Source organism: Drosophila willistoni (assembly GCF_018902025.1).
Source record: "Drosophila willistoni isolate 14030-0811.24 chromosome 2L unlocalized genomic scaffold, UCI_dwil_1.1 Seg168, whole genome shotgun sequence".
Lineage (NCBI taxonomy): Eukaryota > Metazoa > Arthropoda > Insecta > Diptera > Drosophilidae > Drosophila > Drosophila willistoni.
In genome coordinates this window covers 6,576,962-6,599,355 of record NW_025814047.1, presented here as the reverse complement: position 1 = coordinate 6,599,355, position 22,394 = coordinate 6,576,962, and the positions used below count along the sequence as shown (strand labels likewise).

General features: G+C 35.8%; 3 protein-coding genes across 6 annotated transcripts; 2 read left to right on the top strand and 1 right to left on the bottom strand.

Annotated features, from left to right (window-relative positions):
• Positions 1-318: 318 nt before the first annotated feature.
• On the bottom strand, positions 319-3,501 carry LOC6640685 (guanylate kinase-associated protein mars). Its single transcript, XM_002063951.4, has 2 exons — positions 1,850-3,501; positions 319-1,789 (listed from the first exon to the last, which is right to left on the bottom strand). The coding sequence occupies exons 1-2, from the start codon at positions 3,399-3,401 to the stop codon at positions 468-470; spliced, it is 2,874 nt and encodes a 957-aa protein (XP_002063987.3). The 5' UTR covers positions 3,402-3,501; the 3' UTR covers positions 319-467.
• A 519-nt stretch (positions 3,502-4,020) lies between these two features.
• LOC6640684 (actin cytoskeleton-regulatory complex protein PAN1) lies at positions 4,021-16,822 on the top strand. 2 transcript variants are annotated; one of them, XM_047009803.1, is made up of 2 exons: positions 4,021-4,036; positions 15,187-16,822. In XM_047009803.1, exon 2 carries the CDS (start codon positions 15,297-15,299, stop codon positions 16,677-16,679), a length of 1,383 nt encoding a protein of 460 aa, XP_046865759.1. In that variant the 5' UTR covers positions 4,021-4,036; positions 15,187-15,296; the 3' UTR covers positions 16,680-16,822. The 2 variants fall into 2 exon arrangements, with proteins under 2 accessions (XP_046865759.1, XP_015034126.1); XM_015178640.3 differs by lacking the exon at positions 4,021-4,036 and adding an exon at positions 8,719-8,841.
• Positions 16,823-18,274: 1,452 nt separating this feature from the next.
• LOC6640683 (centrosomal protein of 131 kDa) lies at positions 18,275-22,394 on the top strand. 3 transcript variants are annotated; one of them, XM_023175036.2, is made up of 10 exons: positions 18,275-18,410; positions 18,476-18,685; positions 18,749-19,751; positions 19,797-20,195; positions 20,245-20,365; positions 20,425-20,562; positions 20,631-21,051; positions 21,114-21,769; positions 21,830-22,123; positions 22,185-22,394. In XM_023175036.2, the coding sequence occupies exons 1-10, from the start codon at positions 18,384-18,386 to the stop codon at positions 22,315-22,317; spliced, it is 3,402 nt and encodes a 1,133-aa protein (XP_023030804.1). In that variant the 5' UTR covers positions 18,275-18,383; the 3' UTR covers positions 22,318-22,394. The 3 variants fall into 3 exon arrangements, with proteins under 3 accessions (XP_023030804.1, XP_002063985.1, XP_023030805.1); XM_023175037.2 differs by having other exon boundaries at positions 18,276-18,410; positions 19,806-20,195; XM_002063949.3 differs by having other exon boundaries at positions 18,749-20,195.

Below are 22,394 nucleotides of genomic sequence, written 5' to 3'. Positions count from 1 at the left end.
TGTTGAGAAATGTCCTTCCTATGGTGATAAACGTTTAAATATTTGCTTAATTTGTTTCATAGATGCTTCAATTTAATTCAAGAACGGCATTAAATTTAAAAAAATACTTTAATATTTTAAATTAGTAAAATTTTAGTTTGTTTTGAATTATCGAAAAAGCCGTTTGGCGCATCGATAGTTCATGGCGATGACACTATCGGTACACGATAGTTTTCGTGTATAGAAATATTTTTTAAAATCAATATTTCGGTTATAGAAAATGTAGTATCACTTATTTTCGATGACTATATAGGTAATTTAGAGTAATATTACAATTAATCAAATTTTATTGCTTTATTTTTATTTCCGATTTCAACTAAACTCTAAGAACTTTTATTGGCTTGGCTTTAAATTACAACTAGTTTAAATTTAAAAAACGATATATATAACTGACATACAACAATAAAAAAATATATAAAAAATAAACTTTACATAAACTCAGACGAGGGTCTCAACTTTACTCTGCGATTGCGCAAAGTGTAGGTTCGTGAAGTGTTGGCGGGGTCACTACTGCTAGCATTCTGGTTCGGTTCGTGATCATTTTGTCTGGCCATTTGCATTGTGACATCCTCCGCAGACATATCCTCTATACAATCCTCAAGCTTATCCCCACCACCAGTTTTATCAAGATCGCCATCCTCATCAAAGGTGAACTGGAAACGTCTCACATTCTTCTTGGCACTAAAAACGACTCCCCGATGGACCGACTCCCGCTTAGCTGTACCAGGTGTCTTCAATATAGACGCACGCGATTTCATGGCAACCGGCGCAGGACGTGGTGGAGTTGTGTGTTGAAGTGTGGCTCCCAAAATGGCGGTTTTGAGTAGTTGATTACCAGCAGCTCCAGCTCCGGCGATTGAGGATCTTGGTGAATTTCCATTGCGGGATAGGCGTAGTACAGTACGAGCTGGGCTAAATGATTTGCGATCGCGGACCACAATCAAGCGGCGAGAGCGACGAGAAGACGGTGTACCAGGGATGTCGGATGTTAGGGTTGTATTTGGGTCAGCAGCTATTGCTGCCGCCGCTGCTTCCTCTGCCTGTTTATGTTTCAATTTAGCTTTTTGCAAAAATTGTTTTAAACTAGAACTGGCCTTGCCCTTGGCCTTGGGTTTGGCAGTCTTTAGAGTTTGTGTAGTAACTTTCGGTTTTACTTCCTTGCGGGCATCAGGATCCAACCAATCATTATCACGCCATCTCTTGAGATTAGCGAAGCGTTTATCTACATTGTCACTCTGAAGCTTTAGCATGTCCCACCAACCCTCTAGATCCTTGGCCAGAACAGGTTTTGAATCTTCGCTACCATCGTTTGGTCCGCTGTTACCCTTGGCTCCAGCCTCGCATCGATCAATTAGACCTTCGAATTGCATCATTTTCTTACTGGTCAACAATTTGGTTTGACCTATAGTGACATTTATCATATCGAGACCACCAGTTTCCGTAAGACGAGCATCATGGAGTTGACAATATTCCTCCCATTCCTGGCATAATGTATGCAAACGTTCAATCTCCTGGGCCAATTGTTGACGGAAATAGTTGACTGAATTCAATGCCAAACGCACCTCCAGCGGTGTCTCCGGATCCTGTAGATACATGCTATTACGTTTCTCCTTTTCATTACGCGAATTCACCTTGCCGCGACTACAAGTCACATAGGGACTTAGATAATTGTTCCCATTGGATGTGGAATCGCGACGTGGCGGTGTCTGTTGTTCTTCTTGATGCTTGAGAGTCTCCTCGTCGGTTGGAGCTAAATTAAAAAATGTAAATTGATAGTACACCATGCGTAATACATAATCTTTAAACTTACCATTAACTATGGTAATACAATCCACAGTTGGGGATTCAATTATGGATTCGCACGTCTCGAAATTAAATTTGCGTTTTAATGGCTCATCTTCTGGCAATTTTTCAATTCCCACATCTACGTCATCAACAGCCAATTCTTGGACTTTGTTTATCAATTGCCTCTTGACCTTTAAGTCTCCTTCAGATTTGTTGGAAACTGGAACCACTGGGCTAATCTGTTCTATAGCATCACCAAAAGCATCCATTAGATTGACACTGCTCGTATTATTCGATTTGCACTGTGTGGACGTTACGAGACTGTGGAAAGGATTATCACTGGTGTCCAAGGGGGTTTGCGGTGGCTCTGCAACAACAGGATGCAGTATTTCCCTTAACATAGCCTTTGTATGTTTTCCCTGTAGTGTGGCCTTTGGTTTCATGCGTGTAGTCAAGTTCGCACGCATTACATGTGGTTTAGTTTCAGTTTTGCTCTTAAATTTGGCAGCAGCACCGCCGCGTTCTCCAGCAGCAGGAACACCACCACCACGTATAGGCTGAGGTTTCAGTATCTGAGCTTTCCCTATAGTTCTTCCTGTCCTTGAGGTTATTGGTTTGGTGGACAATGGCTTGGAAAAAGGTTGAGTCATAACATTGGCCAATTTAGGTGCTGGTTTAGATAAAATATGTTGTGATTTCATAACAGGATTTGTTGTAGGCAACGGCTGTGGTTTCTTATGTGGAATCTTGGGTAACGGACGCACTGTAGAAGAATGTGGCTTGCTTGTAGATGCTTGGGGCTTTACTGTAGTTATCTGTGGTTTGCTTGTTGAAGCTTGTGGCTTCACTGTAGTTATCTGTGGCTTCACTGTAGACGCCTGTGGCTTTACTGTACTTGCTTGAGACTTCTGAGGCTTCATTGCCGATGCTGTAAATGTCTGAGGCTTCGTCTTCATTGGGGCCGGCTTAATATGTCTAGCAGCTGTTGTTTCTACTACTCCTCCTCCTCCTCCTCGACCAACTGTTTGTGCCTCATTTTTGTTTGGCTCTATCACCATATAGAGCGAACGTCGAGAGACCAATGGAGTTGAACTGGCATCTTTGTGCTCAAGACTGGCAGGTGGTCGAAATGTCTCACTACCTTTTCCAAACGGAACTTGGGCAGTATCTTTTAAAGGTTGAAATTGCTGACCAACTCGAGGCTTCAACTTTTGATACTTTTTCTTGCATTCGGCTTTCCATTGTAAGAAACGCTGCAAGTACTGCTCTTGGCGGGACAATTGCTTTTGGACAACCGCGGTAGAAGATTTCCGTGCTTGAGGTGTCTCGTATGGCTTGATTGGATTTGGCAATTGATTCTCCTTGACAGAAGTGGGCACAGCTAGATCCTGAGATGTTGCCGGCTTCCTTGGTGTTGGACTGAGGCTAATTATGCGATTACTTTCGAAGCGTTTATTTCTTTGCTTTGCGCGCGTCTCTTTTTGTAGTTCACGGTTCATGGCATTATGATTGCGGGGGGACAATGCCATTGATTGCTCTTTGAACAGCTCCTTGTGACGCAGCATATTGTGGTCCATTGCGATACGATTATTTATGTCCCAGAGTATTTAAAGTAATTTCCCAATTGACTATTTAATTCTACACAGACGCTAGATATTCAAAATGGCGAGGCCTGTTATGATATATCGATACCTATCGACAGCGCCCTTACAACACAGGCTTATCGATAAGTCACCGCCTTTGCATATCGATTAGGGAGACCGTACATTACAGCCGCTGAGTTGCACGTTAATTTAAATTTTTACATTACATGCATTACATTTCATTTGTTTACTTTCTGCACTTTTGCCTATTGTTTGGCTCCGTCTATTGTGCAAAAGATCGACAAGTCATTGTAAAAAAAGCGTTCATTGTCATTTATAACAATGTGCATACACAGTGCCAGTTGGAAGATGAAAAAAACCTAAATAATAAAAACCAAGCTTTCATTCATAGAAACCCCAACCATTGTTGTTGTTACTGTTTTTGTTGTCCATTGCCGGGGCAGAGTTTGATTTTGAGTTTTGCGTTCAGTTTCAAATATATAACGCTCGGGTGTAGATCGGTTTTTATTATATCTTTATTGCTATTGAGCATTTGTTGTTGTCCGTATAATTTTTTCCACTTCAAATTCGTTTTGAAAGTTTTTAAGCATATTACTTGCCATTTTTGTGTATGTTTCATTTAATATGCAAATATTGTAATTAGCTAATTTACCTTATAAACCGAAAAAAAAGAAAGTCTAATTTGCGCCAATCAATTGGCCATTTTTGTTTGTGTTCTGTTGTCGGCAAATTAAAACAAATTCTTTTTTGTATAATTAATAAATTTTAAACAATTTGCGTGTTGTGTCTCCGCTTTTCTCTATTCGCGCTCAACCATCTATCTATTTCTTCTTGGTTTCTCGCAATTTGCAGCCTCTAACGGTTAATTGAAAATGCTTTTCTTTGTCAAGGTTACAAACGGCCGACTTTGACTTGAACTCTCGAGAAATAAGTATGCGAGTTGCTCTCTATTTCTCTCTCTCTCTCTCTTTCTCTCTATTTTTCTCTGCGTGTGTCTCTCTGTGTTTGTGTGTCAATTAGTGTGTTATTCAACCTCGCAAATAGATCATTAAAACAAAGTCATATTCCAGAGGCCTTTGGTAATTGTAATGATGTGCAAATATTGGAATTGGTAGCAAAACTATTTGCGAGGGGAGTTTAGCGACTTGTGTAGAATGCTGAATAGACCTTTATATATATGTATCAAGTGTTAAATATTCTTGGCTTATATGGGATCTACATGCCTCTGCTTTATTTCGCAATTTCTGTTGCGTTTCCTGTATTTTGAAAATTAAGATGGAAATGGCAAGATTAAGTAGTTTCTTAAGGCTCATCAAATATGCAAATACATATTCTAAAGGGCATACCATTTTGTATTTTACTTTTCACTTTATCTTGACGGTATAGAAATGTTAACGGATATTGTTTGTAAACATTTAATTTTTGTTAATGAACGGATATGACGGACTTATTCAGAGATAGGCAAAATAATTTGAAATTAATGTATAATATGTTGGAAAGTAAGAGTTGTTTACTAACTCTAATCAAAAGTATAAGATCCGTTTAAAAACTCAAAAAGTTACTAGATCTTGTTTGTTATTATGTGTTCCGAATGTTTTGGGCCTTTTTTGAAGTGTGATACAAATCCAAAAGTTATATCAACACTTAGAACCATTCATCAACAATCTCTATGGGCTGCAATTAGGTTTTTATACGCAATTTACCTTGATAAATTATTGGGCGATTTAAAAAAAATCGTAGCCTATTTTTATGTAAAATAAAATTGGGTTAATAATATGTTTTACAAATTTGATTGCCAATTAATAGAACTCATTTAGAAACGGAAAAATACAAAAGACTATTTTAAAAATTAACCGAGTTGGGGTCCTAAAAAGTTATAGTTATATCTTGTTATTTGATACTAAATGTCTATACGAAATGAAAATAAAATATTAAATGGTTTTAGGAGGTATAAATTGTCATCAAAGGTTTGAATTAAATAATCCTAGAATTAGAAATAATCTTATTTTGAATTTTTGTCGATACAAAACTTTATCTATGTGATCACTACAAACTTAGTTACATCACGATTCACTGTATAGTGCACAGAACCTTCAGTCTAGCCTAAGCTTTTGATTTTATATTCATAAAGTGGGAAAACTTGTTTATAAGCCAATTAAAGTGAAATGATTTGAGGTTTAGCATAATATTTATGGAATAATTTAATTATTGAACGGGGGAATCTAACAGATTTCTAATTTTAACAAACTTTTATAATTTTTAATAAGAAATTTGTTAATCTTTTAGGTGAAAATTGCATACTAATTGTTTTAGTGGGTCGTTTTTTCTCTCTTTCATTTGTATTTTCTAAGCCTCTTCCATTGAAGAAAACAAGTTGAAAGTCTTACCAGTTATTATTTTTTTCCCCATTTTTCAATTTCGTGTGCTGGTTCTTTTATATACCTATATGTATGTATTTTTTTCATTTATAAGTCTATGGCGCAGATAGCATTTATCGCCAACAACGGGCGCCACTCCCCACACCTCATACACAAGTCAAACAGCTTTTCCCATAACAACAAACTTCCGCCCCTTTATGCCCCATTCCCACTTACCCCCCCCAAAGCCCCATGCCATACCATCTCTCCTTTAGCAATTCTACAGCTTTTCATGGCCAATACGAAAATTGAGTGCGGAAGCCATGGGGCATTAGGGCCGCTTTACTAGCCAAAAAGCAATGTCTAAAACCAAATATACTTCGATATCCATATCAACGAAAAATAATCACAAAATGAAACACACAAAACAAAAAAAAAAAAAACAAACACACAAATACACAGACATGAAAGTTATCAAATCGATATGGACAAGAGAAGAGAACCACTTACTACTTCAACATGCCAATCTGTTTCGGAATGTGAATTTATATGTATGTACCTTTATGTACATACAAGCTTCTGAAGCAAAAGTTCATGCGGTTTGACGAAAACGTGATTGAAACTGAAATGACAACCAAGTAATAATGGAATGGGCCACGTACAGGAAACTATCTGGACAGTTTTTGAAATTTGTTTGAAATTTTTGAATGAATTTGCAAAAAGGAAATTCCTTTAGAACGTTATGAAATTCAACGAAATTTTCGTGATTTTATACAATTTATTAAATGACAGTCAAAATGATTCGATTCAAAAATGCATTAAAATGAGTTTAGATCAGTTACATAATTTGAAAATGAAAAATTCCGAGGAATCTGGCCTGGGTATTTTGAATTCCCTATAAATAATTCAGAAAAAACAAAAGATGTTGGCTTTTGCTTAAAAATGGAAGTTTCAAAAACGATTGGGATAAAAATCAAGAATAATTCGAAAACCAAAACAAGTCTTAACCTTGAGAATTATGTGTCAGCTTCTAGAAAAAACAAAACCTTAATATTTACTTTCCACTTAAATTTATCTTTGTATAAATTGGTTTCGATTAAGCACATTCTTGAAGAATACGCATTAATTGCACTTCTAATCACTTCTAACGACCCACTTAAAGATATACATAATACAAAACTTACCAATCGGCAGAAAACCTTTCATCTTTCTTATGTAAAAAGTTCCATGGGGGCTAAGTTATTATCGAAATCATTACTGTGTATTAATCGTGTTTTGTTTCAAAATTTAAATAGGAAATTATTTTTAAAAATTACAATTTCATAGATTTGATTCTCAAGACACTTCCAAAACTTGTAATGAATTCCTACATACAAAACTTATGATTTAAAGATACATATTAAGATATCTGTGAAAGTTTCATCCTATCTTGAAATTTAGTCTAAACTAGAAATAATTATTTCGCACTGACACGTTAATGTACATATTGAAACTATCTATCTAAAAAATGTTGAAGGAAATAATTATTTGCAAAATGTTGAATAGATCATAATTTATGAATTAAAATTTTTAAAATCTGACTACCATGTTTTCTCAGTTAGCATAGACAAATTGCACTCTAAGTTCTTCAAAAAGATATTTATACAATGTGAAATAATCTGATCGATTATCGAAAAACTGATTTAGTTATTTATATATTAATAAATCGGCGGATCCTCCCGGACAGTAAGTTTCCCCACATAACTGATATTTCATCTTACCAACAAAATTATGTTGAAAGACCGATTTAACTTTAAAAAATTGGAAAAACTATAACCCATTATCGACTTTTTAATCAGCAGATCTAGACATCTTTCAATAAGTTGGAAAATTTGATTTACAAATGTTTTATAAAACAGTAAAGATGAAAAAATTGATTCAAAAAGAGTAGCTTTTAGTACTTATGTTAGTTTAGTAAGTTAGTCTAGTAAGTTCTATTAGATTTGGTGCGATTTCATGCAGCTCTCTTTACTACATATTGTGTTTTTTTCGATTCCTCTTCGATTTAAATATATGTAGACAGTCGAGTATTTTTTAAGCTAGAAAGTTATTTATAAGATGGAACTAATTTAATAACATTTTCAGTTTTGAATTAGGAACTTTTCACTAAAAAGTATTACCATATTTACAATCTGTCGTTAGACAATTAGTCAATCTGAGATGACTAAGTAAATGAGATAACTTTTCTATCATTTTTTTTATTGTCTAGGGGCAAAGTTTGTTTCGGTTATAAAAAAATATATAGTATTCATAGAAAACCTACTCATAATTATGAATACTAAAAATTTCTCTAAGTCTCTCGAGCCAAGTTAGAAGCATTCGTTATGACTCAATTGAGTTATGAACTACGAATTGAATTATGTAGATCACATGCTAAAGACACGTGTAAACTAGTTTTATTTTTTTGTTCGTTCACTCGCTTTTCTTGACACTTGATGAGTGCCCAAAAAAGTGTCGGAAGTGGCCAATTTGGCTAAACATTAACAGCTGAACAGTTTTGTCCACACAGAAAAAAAAAAGAAAATACAAAATTATGCATAATTAAAATGGATAAAAAGGAAAATAAATAGCGCCACCTTTCACGCCAAAGGGCCCTATAGGTGCAACAACAAAAACAACTTTAAGCACTTTTCTCATTTGCCGTTTAGGTATTTATTTATTTTTTATTTTTTTTTTTTTGCCAGCTTGCCGCGCACGAGCAGAGCGATAACCGAGCAATGACGACGACGCCAACGACGATGTCTACGACGCGACGTCGCGACGTTGGCTTCAGTTAGCTAGCTTTAGGCCACATTGGGAATTGGTTGAAGTTTGTTTTTGCAGTTCAGTTCGGTTCAGTTCAGTTCAGGTTCAGTTTCAGATACGTTTTGGCATTTTACGGTAACGCAGCGGACAAATCAAACCAAACCAAACCAAAAAAAAAAACAACAGTTAGCTCTCTTACGCTCTTAACCTGGCTATCTTTCTATCTTTCGTTGTCAACTCTCCCCCCAATTGTCGTGGTTCCCATTGAAGAGGTGCGTGTATTGCCAAAAAAAAAAAAAACACAGCCGAGAAAAAAAAAACCTGCAAACGTGTAAATATAAATTACTCATACGACGCGTTGATTGATTCTCGGCTTATATGTATCATACGTGACTTTGAGAATTTGCTGCCCCGTTAAATGTGCTAAAGTGTAACAAATTGTTGCTGTTCTATAAAGACTAAAAACCTAAACTTCATTCAGACAACTTTTTATATATTTTTTTTTCTCCCAAGTTATATTCATACATATTTTTGAGTACCTTGAACTCCTCCTCGCACAAAAAGAGAGAAAGAGGGAGAGAGAGAGGCACAGGCAGAGGCGAACCTCGCCGCATGCACATTTCTTTATGCAAAACAACGATTTCACTTTCTTTTTATTATGGTTTATGTGTGTGCTGGTTGGTTTTTCATTTGAATTTCTGTTTTAATTTCATTTCTTTTACAAAAAAAATGGGGAGTTGTTAATCACATGATTAGGTAATATTATTACTGGATTATGTTTGCTTCTTATCGGGGACTTGCCAAAAAAAGAAATGATAAGATTAACACGACGAACTGAAAGTGGCAAATACGTAAAGGCAATTGTGGGTATTGTGTACTTTTTTCTGTTGTTTCTTTTCCCTCCTACCTGCTGTGTTGTTGTATTTATTATTATTACATGCTGTAGTACACGTAGTTTAAATTAAAATTCCCAGACTCTTGTTATTGCAATTCACACACTAGCAAAGTGTGTGTGTCTGAGTGTGTGTCTATGTTGACCGAGTTTACTTTGCTTGCAACCACAACAATGAGAGTCCAACAATAGTAACAACAAAACAACAACAACACACCTTAAACATAACATCAAATAGGGCCAAGAAACCCATTTCCATTTGATTTACTAGACAAACCAAAACGCACTCAACAAAACTCACGCAATCCATTCCATTTCGTATTAAACATTTCTAAGCTAGAAAAACTTTGTTTGTCAAGCTTGTATATGAAGTTTTTGGCACATACCTAAGCCAAATTCACACCTTAATTTTGAGTGCTTTTGAGGTGTTCGTAAGGAGAGAAATTTCAACAATATGTGTATATTATAATATGCGTTTCGAAAACTTTCTGATTAAGTATTTAGGCGAATATTATACAGTTTCAGTTTGATATTTAAACTGTATAGAAACCTTTTAAAGAAAAGAGATGGTCAGACATTTTTTTTATAACTATGGAGCAAAAGTTTTTTTCATTCAATAAATTTCCTATCTAAGTTTTAATTTGTCGTCAAATTTCTTATCTCTCTTTACAATCTGATCAAAGTTCAATCAATTTATAAAAACAATATACGTGTTTTCGCTTTCGATTTCGATTGATTTTGGAGCTGTGAATTCCTTGTCAATATTCTTCAACTTTTGAAATTATTTAAAATTTGGCGAAAATATTGTTTTAAAAACCTTGCAAAAGCCCTTACATTTTTGATTTACAATTAGTCTGAGAAAAAAGGTCTAAAATTATATCAAAAAAGCTTTCCAAATTCTAAAAAAGGCCTAACTTTGCAAACCTTTGATTCGGACAATTTCAAACAATATTTTCATGTCTTAAATTACTCATTGAAAAAGAACTTTACAGTTGCATTTCGAGATACATCATAAATTTTTTTACCAAACGAGCAGAAATTTTTTCTAAATATCCAATTTATAATTTTCTAAAATCTAATTAAATTAGGATATAACTTTAGGAAATATGTTAAAGAAATTACTTAAATTAAGCGGAATCACAAATATTTAGTTGAAAAATTCGAGAAAACTTCCGAATTTTAATTTAATTTTTTCAAAATTGTGTTAAATTCAAATTTAAAATTTTTTTTTTCCTATCCGATTGAGATAAATCTTGTTAAAACTGTTTAGAAATTGTCTTAAGTACAGTTGAAAGAATATAGGTGAAATTATTAGCGATAATTTTGAAAACCTCTCTAAAAATACTCTTAAAGCGTTAACTTTCTGTAATTCATCCAATTTATTCATGTCTTTAATTTCTTATCGGAAAGTAAACTATGAATTCGCATTAAAGCCTTTAAATCTCAAGTTTAAAAGTTAAACTATTTCCAAACAATTCAATAAAAACAATTGAACAACTACTTTACATGCAGAACTGTGTAACTACTTAAAAACTAATTCTCAAGACTCAAACATAGCTATTTAGAAACAAATACAAAGGATTAAAAGCTACTAAATGGCTTTAAAAAAATTTGCGTTATAATGAACACATGTATGACTCAGTCTGCTGATTCTCAAATTCAAAAATTTAGAAGATCTCATAAAAAAAACGTATATCATAAAAAAATAACCGAGAACAAATATTGTAAAAAGTCATTTGATCTTACAAAATGAAAAAAAACGATAAGAAATCATAATCGCAATGTTTATTATAGTCATGAATCAAGTAAATGCAATTGTATATTATAAATTGTAATCCATTACAGATATTAAAGATTACAATTTTTTGCTCTTTATATAAAGCATGTCACAATCTTAATAGATTAAAAGATTAGGCAAATATAGAAACCATATAGATTTCTATAAATAATGGGTGCTTTATATGTATTAATCTATCAATAGTATAACTCAAAATGCCCTCAATGGAATTTTAAATTTTAGGTAAAAATTTTAAGCTGTTCGAGACAAGCTGAAATGAAATTGAAACCGTTTATTATATAGTTCTCTCAGTAATAATTGAGTGTTGGTCAAAAAACTACACAAAAGTGATTTATGGTTAGTTTTTTTTCGATTTGCTTGAAGTTTTCCCATGACTCTCTTTATCAAAAATAACTATATACATTCATATAGCCATATATATATGAAATCAGCGAAGCAAACATGAAAGTTTATAGCCCTCAACAATTAAGTAATAGATTATTTTTGTTGAAATTTTTCTTTTAAATTAATTGTAAGTACCAGTTTTATTTCAATGAGGTTTTACATAAGTCCAAGTGTGCTTTCTGGCTCACCTTATGCAAAAAAAAAATAATAATAACAATAATAATAAAAAAAACTACCTCAACTGGCTATATATAAATAACTGCATAGAAACTTCAAGGTCAGATTCTCCATCACAAAAATCTATATACTATATAATCGATTGCGAGCACAACAAAAATATTCACTCTTTGCGAATATTTTTAGCAACTTAAATTAAAAAAATAAAGGCTGGCAAAACAAAAAACCACCACACAACAGTTAACGTTCAATTGAGCCAAAAAAAAAAAAAAAAATATTTGTACATAATTAACACCCTCACACACACACACAAACACCACAAATCACACACACTTTTATAAGATAAAAAACGTCGGCAAAGTTGAAAACAAAAAAATAATGGGTAATATTTGAGTTTTATCAACTGCCCAGACATTATTTAATTGTTATAAAACCCAGCAATAGCAAGAAAGAGAGAAAGAGAGAGGGAGGGAGGGCAATATATATAGAAACAGAAAGCAAAACACGTTCAGATTGAGATTGTTCCATGAATAATTAAGTCACTATGTCACATTGTACATAAAAAAAGTCAGATCAGTACAGTATTTATATATACTACTATATATAATGAATCATTTGTTATTTGTGAATTTTATTTTTTGCTGAGATTCCTTTGCTCCAATTCTTCAAGTAAATTATTTGCTTTTTAGTCACTTCAACTACTAACAAAATCGAGAATCCACAAGCACTTACAACTTGACCTTTTTATCACAAATGAAATTGAACGCATTCAGAATTTATGAGTAGTTAGTGACTGCATATCAAGTAAACAAATCGAAATAGAGAGGAGTATGTAGGTCTATAAATTGCAGCACTTAATTAAATTAGCCTCTCCCACCTGTTCCCGCCTGTCTTGGCAATAAAAAATTGTGGCTTGGCAATGAAAGTTGTCGTCGGGCTATCAATCGGCGACTAGGTACGTGCATGTGTTGGTCAAACTGATAAGGTTGTGGCTAGTAGTATGAGGAGCTGGTCATCCAATTCGATCACTCAGTCAGTATGCCAGTCACATGTGTGTCTCTGATCGATCGATCGATCGCTCGTTTTGTGGATTGACTGGAGGCGCTACATTTAGCCTAAACATGAGACCGAATCCATTTGGTTGTCCATCCGGCGGGGTAGTACTTATAAATAATGACATTCCCCCCCAAACTCACAAACATTTCCATGCATTCCATCGATCTAATTGATATTTAAGCAGTCATAGAGTTTGCCATAAACAATCAATGTCGTTTGTTTTTGTTCTGTTTTTGTTTTTTTGTCAAGCGACCCTGAGCTTTAGGTCAATTGTTATGTAATTTAGATAATTTGATAAAATTCTACACTATAGATAAAACACTCAAATACAATACATTTGGGAAATACAAAAAAAATGTATAACCTTTTACAAATTGGGCGTGACAGATTTGATAAGCTTGTTTTGAAATTAGAATCTTCTATAGAAGAATAGATTACTGAAATTAAAATTACTAAAATTGATGACAAAGTTCTCTGGAGTAATACTGCTTCAGTCGTTTAATTTACTTAGAGAAGAGTAATTTATGGAGCATTGTTACTTTGAATTTCGATCCTTCAACTTTTCTAAATTAAAACGTAATCTATGTTGACATTATTTCCTTGTGCGAAGGTCAATCGGACATAATGGTTCACAATAAATTACATGAGAGGATTCACAAATCCTTCAGGCTTGATTGTAAACACGAAATTTAAAGTATAAATTAAATTTTTACAAATCGCCTATCATTATTTGGTACTAAAACCTGCTTAAACGATTATTAACATTTTTGTTTTTGCAACTAATAAATGAAATATTACGAATCAAAACAGGATTAACCCTTTCAGAAACGAACTAAAATGAGTTTAAACTGGTCCTGAAAGGCTTAAGAAAATAATAAAGATAAGATAGTTCTTAAGATTGCAGGATGCCAGTAATCATTTCCGATTCAATTAATAACCAACAATCGTTTTTTGATTTGTGAATAACAAAATGCATAAATTAAAGTTTAAGAGAACAATATTTCTATTTAGCGAGCGTCTACTGCAGCTTTCAATATGGTTATAAAATTGCTTTGAATATTAACAAAAATATGTTAATGATTAGTACCGGAAGTCAAGTTTCAATTAACGTTTTAATATACAGTCTGTAAGCCATAACATATAAATAGATTTACGTAATTTTAAAGGTAGAAAAAAACAGTTTTCTCTCTAAATCGAATTTTTTGTCAAAGTTTTGAGAATTTCAGAGAAATTTGACACTGATTACAAGACACTTTAATTTACTTTAATTGCGTATTTAAAAACGTTGGAAAGAAATTACTTTCGGGACTTTGATCGCAACTAATTAGTAGTTTCGAAACAAAGAGTAGTTTTTAATTTTTATTGATTTTACAAAAGAATTTTGCATACCTTGTTCGATTATTTCTAGATTATATTTTTTGTATTCTTGAAAATTATTCTTTATTCATCAATTTAAGCTAGAAATGGTTGTTATTATTTAACAAAAAGGAAGGTCACCAACTCAAGTCAAGTCGACCAACTTTCAATTCCTTATTCAAAATAATCTTGAATCAAAATTTAAAATTTTTATAAAGTATTTATAGTTTTTCATTTTTACATACAATTAGTCATGCTTATTTCAATTTAAAAATAGCGAAAAACTTCTTTATTAAAAAGTATTAAAAGGCGATTTGAATACCTGTTTAGAGTAATTCTGTAACAGAGTTTTAAAAACATTTTTGATGGATTCTCCACACTTTAATAGGTTTCTCCAGAGAAAGAGACGGCAGCTCAGTTAAGCACTAACTTTAAGTACCATGGAAAACCACTTTCAAGCATATGTAGCTAATCTTATCCGAGATATCGGTTATGGTTAAATGTTCTGCTTACTTCAATTACCAGCTAAAGATACTCGTTTTTCTTTTACTGGGTTCTTCAAATAAAGCCCTGAAAGCTTTATCTCAAGATTTATGATAGGGCAATGCAGATGAAAATTCATGAAATTGTACTCAAAATTTATTATCAAGTCAACAAAAAAGAAAAAAGACTTGAGTTTAGGGAGGCACTTGTAAAATTAATACGAATTTGATTAGTTTAAACGACATGAATCACAATAAACTCCACAAAAAAAAATAAAACATTTCTATTTAAAATAAATTGAGAAATTAGTCATCGCTGGAACTTTTTCATCTCCCTTCGCTAACATTATCAACATTCCATATAATATGACAAAACATAAAATTATATGCATAAAATTAAAGCTTTATTATTTTTTTTTGGCAATTTCACTAATTTTGTTTTTTGTGTGTTTTGTTGTTGTTGTTTTTTTAGAGCACCGTTAGACTTGGCGAAAGATCGAAGATCGAAACGGAAACGGAAAGTAAAAGCGCCAAATCTATAGAAAATTTTGTTCAAAAGCGAAAACCAACTCTCTCACAGAGATGGCCGAGACAATCAGCAACAACAACAACAAACCGAGCATACAAATCCGTAGTGGTCTACCCTCACCATTGCCCGACAAGAGCCCCTCACCGGCCACCAAGCTACTGATTAGCCATGGCAAGCCCAACTTTACCATAGCTCGATCCCCGAAAGGCGAAGAGAATGGCAATCCATTGTCACCGCCAGCGAATGGCAATAACAATTACAATGCCTTCAAGACTTCAAACAGCAGTGCCAACGTAAACAATAGCAACAAATTCATCATTGGCACCAAGTTCAATGGCGTCTTTAAGCCCTCCAATACAGCAGCCAATTGGGCCACCAATGGCAATGGCAATGCCAATGGCACAGCCACCGACAATGAGGCAGCCAAAGTTATCTTACGTCGTCCCAAACAGGCGGATCCGTTGTCACCACCCGTCGAGAATGATGAGAATGTGCCCGAGTTCATAAGACGCCAGCGACGCATTCAAGAGCGTTTGGCTAAGGAGAATGTATTGGACTTTGAGAATCGTCGTAGTGGTTATTTCACTCATGTCATGATCTCACCGGACTCCCCAAATCGTACATCATTTGTCGAGACTATGGCCAGTCCGGCTATAGTTCCGGCCTTGGAAATGCCAGCTCCGGTATTCGAAAAGGTCGTTGAGGAGGAGCAAATTCCAGTGCAAGTTACCAAAGAAGAGGAGCAAGCAATTGTAACCAATGGCAATGGACACGTGGCTGAAGAGGAAGTTGCAGTTACCAACGGCAACGGCAATGACCATGTGGCTGAAGAGGAAGATGCAGCAGTGGCTGCCCAGGAAGTGGCCCAGGCCATTGAAGAGGTCATCAAGGCTGTTGCCGGTGAGGCTGATGAACCAGAAGCTGAACCAAAGGCTGTGGAGGAGAGCCAAGTCCAGCCAGAGGCAGTGCCAGCAGAGCCCGTTACTGTTCCAGCTCCGGTTGAGGCGCAAGTGGAGGTAGTGGAGCCAACAGTTGCCCCAGTTAGTCCAGTTACTCCAGTGGCCACATCTCTGCAGCAGAATGGACAGGCTGAACAAGAAGAAGAAGCCGCCATAACCATTTCCCACACCAATGGCCATACCAATGGTGAAACGAATGGCCATGCCACCAATGGCGATGGCCCCAGCATACCAGCACCCGATCCAAGCGGTGCTTTGGGTGTCAACTATGAGCCAAAGACCGTGGTCAGCTTCTCCCAGGAATTGGGTAGCGGTGAGAATAATTATCCCGACACAGTCAAGGTGGAGACAACTTCCGAGTCCACATCGGCGGCCGATGGTGAGCTCAAGGAATTGACTAAACTGAAATTCGACATCAAGAGCGATGAACAGAATGAGGTTCAGGTGACTCCCGTTCTGCGTGCCGCCGAGGAGTGAGTCCATTATCTGGCCAGGATCTAGTGTAATTCTTTTGTTATATATATACAACATATGCTTACATGGAACCAAATGTAATGTGTAATATGTGTGCGTGTATTTTTTGTGTTTTTGCCACAATAAGTAAGTTGATTGATCATTGATTGAAAATGTTGCCAAATTTAATTTTATCAAGTCAGTATCGAAAGTGTGAGTGAGAGAACGAGAGGGAGGGGAAGAGAGTTAAATAGTTGCCACCCACAATTGAGGCGGCCCTCAAGGACCTAAACTACATTTGCTTTACCTACATATTTAAATAACTAAATAAATTATTATCTATAAATAAAAAAAAAATCCACAAACAAAAAAAATTATTATTATTATTATCATTATCAAGTGCAATGCTTTAAACCATAAAAAAGAAACCCAGAATTATCTTGCGTTTAGTTCTTAAATGTTTTTGAAATTATGTCAATTTGTTCTTATAGCTAAACTAAGTTGTTTGTATTATAAGAATAAAATGATGTAAAATTTATTAAAAAGAGTTGTTTATTTTAACAGAGGTAAGTTCTTGTCAAAACTTCAGATAAAAATAAATTCTAACATTTCGAATTTTCTCTAATATTATGTTATGAAGCTTATAGATTTAAATTTTTTGATTTAGTTTAAAGAATAATCATTTTTGGTTTTAATTTAATAGAAAATCTAATTAAAACTTCTTTATTTTCGTAAACATATCAAAAGTAAGGCGTCTTTAAAATTTAAACTTTAAATAGACAATTTCAATATCGAATTAGAATGTTTGACAGTTGATTTCGTTCTATGATTATTACAAGCCTAATGGTAAACAGTTTTCAGATTTTGGTATAATACATGAATTAAATATTATACATCACATTTTGAAAATGTCCTTGTTTCACTTTCAAAATTTAGTTTTGAATGAAAAGAACTTACAATTCAAATTTCCATTTATTATCACAAGTAATCGAACTCTTCAATACACACTTTTTTATCTAAAATATTTTGTGTTAGGGTTTAATGGACTCTAAGACCCATTAAGACTGAGGAAAAACATAATTCTATGAAAGACTTAAGTCTTAAGACCATGGAGCGAGCACATGAATGAAACTATTCGACATTGAACTTTCTCACTTTGGCTTTGGTTTGCGCCAAACATAATCAGTTACCTAATATCATTAATTACGTTTGATTTGGTTGGGTGGGTTTTTGCTTCAACATTTGATTGATAGCAGAGACGAAAAGCAATTATTAATTATTGGCAAAAACCCATATAGAAAACGTTATTTGAAAGTGAATCATCATATCGCGAGCACGTGCCAGAGTCCACACAGAGAGAGAGGGAGAGCCCTTTTTTTAGTGGAGGGGTTCTTGTAATGGTCGTCATGTCAACAAGGGGTTGGCTGGCATTTCTTTTTGAAATTGCTGACCAACATTACTGGCACACAGGTACGAAACGAAACACCTGTCCTGTATTTGTCCTGACCACCCCAAAAAAGAAATGCCACTTTGCGCCATGTGCGTTAAATCGATATTAAAGGGGAGGTTTCTACTCAAAAATAGTTGGTTTAGTTGGCTGTGAGTTTTTAGTTTGAGTTTTTGAAATCAGTTGGCCATGTTCCGTTAGTCTGTTAGTCAGTTTGTAGTACAACAACCAACTAGATGAGGCTAAGGCATATAACTAAGCTCTGAATTGTTGTAACAATTATGGATTTATGTCTTAAGGGCTCGCAGGTGCGTCTCTCTCTCTCTTTTTTATCTTTTGCTATATATATATAGGTTAATTGGATTATCTTTAGATTAACCTAGCCACACGACAAAAAACGAAACCCAAATACAATAGTCGTTCCCTGACGACTTTACACAACTCGGTGCCACATTTTCGTCCACGTTCGGCCAACTATCTGCAACAGCGTAGTCGTTCCTCGCCCTTTTTGGGTCGTCCACAGTCGGCAGATCCGAAATTTGGTAGAAAGTTTAGTGCCTATTTCAGTGAAAAGGACAAACAGGTGAGTTCAGACTCAGATATATTGTAGGGTAAAGGAACACTTACACTCTCATTATATTTAAAGCGGCAAGTGTCCTCGACGGATTTGTTAAAGTCACTGTTGGAGGAGCCCATAAAACGAAGTTGGTTGTGTCGCAGTTCGGGAACATCTTCGGAATCGGATTACTCACAGAAATCACCGCACAATAGTGAGGGGGAACAGCAACTAGAACGTTATTTGATCAATATGCCCGTTGGTGTTAATCAGGATAAGAATAAATCGTATGCTCATGCCAATTGGGAGATCCAGGGACAAATATTGCAGAAGACTGCCAAACCAGATCTTCCGGGACGTGTGTCCTTTAGTAAACCCAATACCCAGACTATGCACAATGACTTAGATTCGAGTGATTGTGATAATGATAAGCAGGAGCAGGAACAACGTTCCAGTATCTCTGCTCCTGGACCACTAACATTGCCCACATTTCTTCATAAAATGGAGACTACAGCAGTAACAAACTCAAACCCTTTGGCCATGATGACCCCAACAACTTCGACGACGACAATGTCCACAGAAGTTCAATCCAAGAAATCCGTGCACTTTGGCTCAGCATCTAGAGAAACTGGTGAAGTCTTAGCGGAGACCTACGAATATCCCAAATGTCCTTCCGAAAATTGTACCTGCAGTAGTACAAGATCCTCTTCCACTGCCAGTACAAATGAAGCCATGCCCAAATGTGCCTGCGATGCGCCAAGTTGTCGTTTCGTTGACAAAGTGGAAAAGGCTCCGACACCCGAATTGAATGTGATTAGGGAATACAAACAGGTGGTTGCTCCAGAGCCTCTCAATAATAACATTGAATTGGCCAACTATTTGGATAAATATGCTCCTTCTCAAGCCGCTAATAAGGAGAAGCAAAATAATCTTTCCGAGAACAAGAATCTCAGTGGTGTTAGTAGTGGGAGTAGTAATGGTGGTGCTCCAAGTGGATCAACCTATTATAAAACACCATCAACAACTCGCAATTTTGGTTCGGAGAACAATAATTTTCTGCCCGCCGTTCAAGAGGATCGCCATCGTCAATATGGTAATAGTAGTTCCTCCGATTCTGTCATCAATAACTATCTAAAAGTTGCCTCAGCTCCGCCATTTGTGGGTAAAAAGAAAGAGAATGTTAAGCCAGTAAGCGCGGAAGTGTCAGCGAATCGAAATGGAAACATTAAACCCTTTAGAAATAGTCTTTCCCATACTAATACGAGTCCTGGCAAACTAAAGAAAGCCATTAGTGTGGGTAGTTTGAGGGAGGAACGTAAGTTAAGTGAATATAATCTCGATAAAGTGGACAGCTGGATGAGTATGCAAGAGCAAAAACAGGCTCTGGCACAATTTGCCGAGCTGCACAAACAGGGATTGGATGAGGCTAATCAGGATCCTGATAATGATAGTGCTTCCAATGAGGAGGACTCCAGAGATTCCACCTACGATGAAATTGTCTCGGTCATCAAGGAAATAGAAGAGGATAAGAAGAGAGGTAAACACCCACGAGTTAAAAGTCATCTTAATCTAAATTTAATTTATAGATAATCTTGCGGAGCTGCTACCCAGTGAGCTTCATTTAAAATTGGATTCCCGTTGCGAAACAGCTGAGACAACGAGTCTAAATGAGGGTCCAAATCCTACAGAAAGTGGCGACAAATACAAGTAAGTTGAGTAAGGATTTACCATGATTCACTTACAAGCTATAACCCTGCCTCTTTTAGAGACATCTTGGCGTATTTAAACAATGTGGAAAGCAGCTGCGATAAGACCCTAATGGAGACACGTCGCTCTCTACCCGATAGCAATCGTTCAGAGGTGGAATTTCTAGTGGAACCCGATATAACCGATGAAGTGCCCAAGTAGGTGAAAGAATTATTAAAAAATATCTTTTCTTGGGTTTAGTGTGTAAATGGGTCTTTACCTTTAGGCTATCGGAGCTGCTAATGATGCCCAATCATCAGTTGGCCCGGCGTGTCATAGCTTTGAGTCTACGAGCCAATGAACTTGCCAATGCTATTCACTTGTCCAAAGAGCACGTTGTTCAGTTGCGCACCGAGAAGCAGAAATCACTGCGAGTTGAGAAATCAACTAATGCCAGCAAAATGCGCGATCAGAAGAAACACTATGAAGAGGTAGTGCAACGACATCAAGGTTTCATAGAGCAACTGCTCAAGGATAAGGGTTCTCTATGCGAGAAAGTTGCGGCCCTTACCCGTCGCTTGGAGAGTCAGAATCAGGCCTGGGAACATCGCTTGGATACAGAACTAACCCGATCCAAAGAAACCACACTGGCGGCTGAAAAAATACGTCGTGAACGATGGGTGCGAGAAAATACCAAGAAAATTAAGGTAAGAAGAGAAACTTTAGTCTAAACATCTGGCTTAAAGAAATCTATATATCATTGCAACAGGAGCTCACTGTCAAGGGTCTAGAGGCGGAAATCAATAGAATGACTTGTGAGCATCAACGGGAGATTACGGAGCTGAAGCGTACCCATCAAGTACAATTGTTAGATGCCCTTGAAGAGGCACGGCTCAAGCATGAACAAATTGAGAATGGCATCCGTGAGACTTGTGCCCAAGATCGAGAGTCCATTATTGAAAAGGAACGCACTGCCATACGAGAACGTTTTGAACGTCAACTAGAGGAAGAACAAAAATCGCAAACCGAACAACGTCAGAAATTGACCGAAGATTTTGCTGCAGAACGTGAACGTCTGCAAAAGGAGCTGCGTCAAAAGGAAAGCGACTACCAAGCCAAACGACAGGAAACTCAAAGGGAATTGGACAACGAACTGGAACAAGCCAAGTTCGAACTGCAAGAAAAGATAGCGAAGCAGGAGGAGAAATATCAGAATCGTATCAACACAATTGAACAGCAATATCTTGCCGACTTTGAGCTTTGGAAAACGGAATACGAGAACAAAAGTAAATTGGCCCAGGCGGAAAAGGAAAATAACATTCGTCTCCATTATAGAGCCGAACGGGATCGTCAGCTGGATGAGCTAGTGGTACGCATGGAGGCAGATGCTCTGCAAACTACTGAAGAGCATGATCAGAAAATCAAGTGAGTATATCAAAAATTAACTTACCACGCAGGAAAATCATTTTACTTTTCTTCTTATAGCCGCTTAAAAGAGAAATACGAAAAGGATCTTAATCTGGCTGAGAGTGTGGAGAAATCTTTAAGGGAGAAATATGCAGAGACTCGTGAAAAATTAGCCGAAGCCGATGCTCAAGTTCGTAATTCTCAAGCCGAGATCAAACAATTGCACTTGGAATTGAGTCACAGCAAGAAAATGTGCGGAGATATCATCAATGAGCGGGATAAATTACGAGATAATCTCCATGCGGATGTGCAGAGTGAAGTGAATGTTCTTAATGAACGGCATAAACAGGAAATGGAACAATTGCAGAAGCGGTAGAATTGCAAAACAAATTTCTGATTTTAAAGATCAATTTCTAACTATTCATTTTTGCAGGGTTCATCACACCATACAGCGACAGGAGGAAACAATTGAGATTCTCAAGGGTGACAATGATAACCTGAGACAACAGTGCCTCAAATTGAATGCGGTCATACGACAACAACGCAAAGACTATTGCGTGAAATAGTTCAAAACGAAAGAAGACAATTGTGTGAATTAGTTAGAAACGAATATGAAAATATACACAATTTTATATATATAGGA

Coding starts and splice junctions, on each gene's coding strand:
- LOC6640683 (XM_002063949.3), top strand. CDS start 18,384: ATGGATTTATGTCTTAAGGGCTCGCAG. Junction 18,686..18,748: donor TCAGTGAAAAGGACAAACAG/GTGAGTTCAGAC, acceptor TTATATTTAAAG/CGGCAAGTGTCCTCGACGGA. Junction 21,770..21,829: donor GAGCATGATCAGAAAATCAA/GTGAGTATATCA, acceptor TTCTTCTTATAG/CCGCTTAAAAGAGAAATACG.
- LOC6640685 (XM_002063951.4), bottom strand. CDS start 3,401: ATGGACCACAATATGCTGCGTCACAAGGAGCTGTTCAAAGAGCAATCA. Junction 1,790..1,849: donor TTGTATTACCATAGTTAATG/GTAAGTTTAAAG, acceptor TTTTTAATTTAG/CTCCAACCGACGAGGAGACT.
- LOC6640684 (XM_047009803.1), top strand. CDS start 15,297: ATGGCCGAGACAATCAGCAACAACAACAACAAACCGAGCATACAAATC.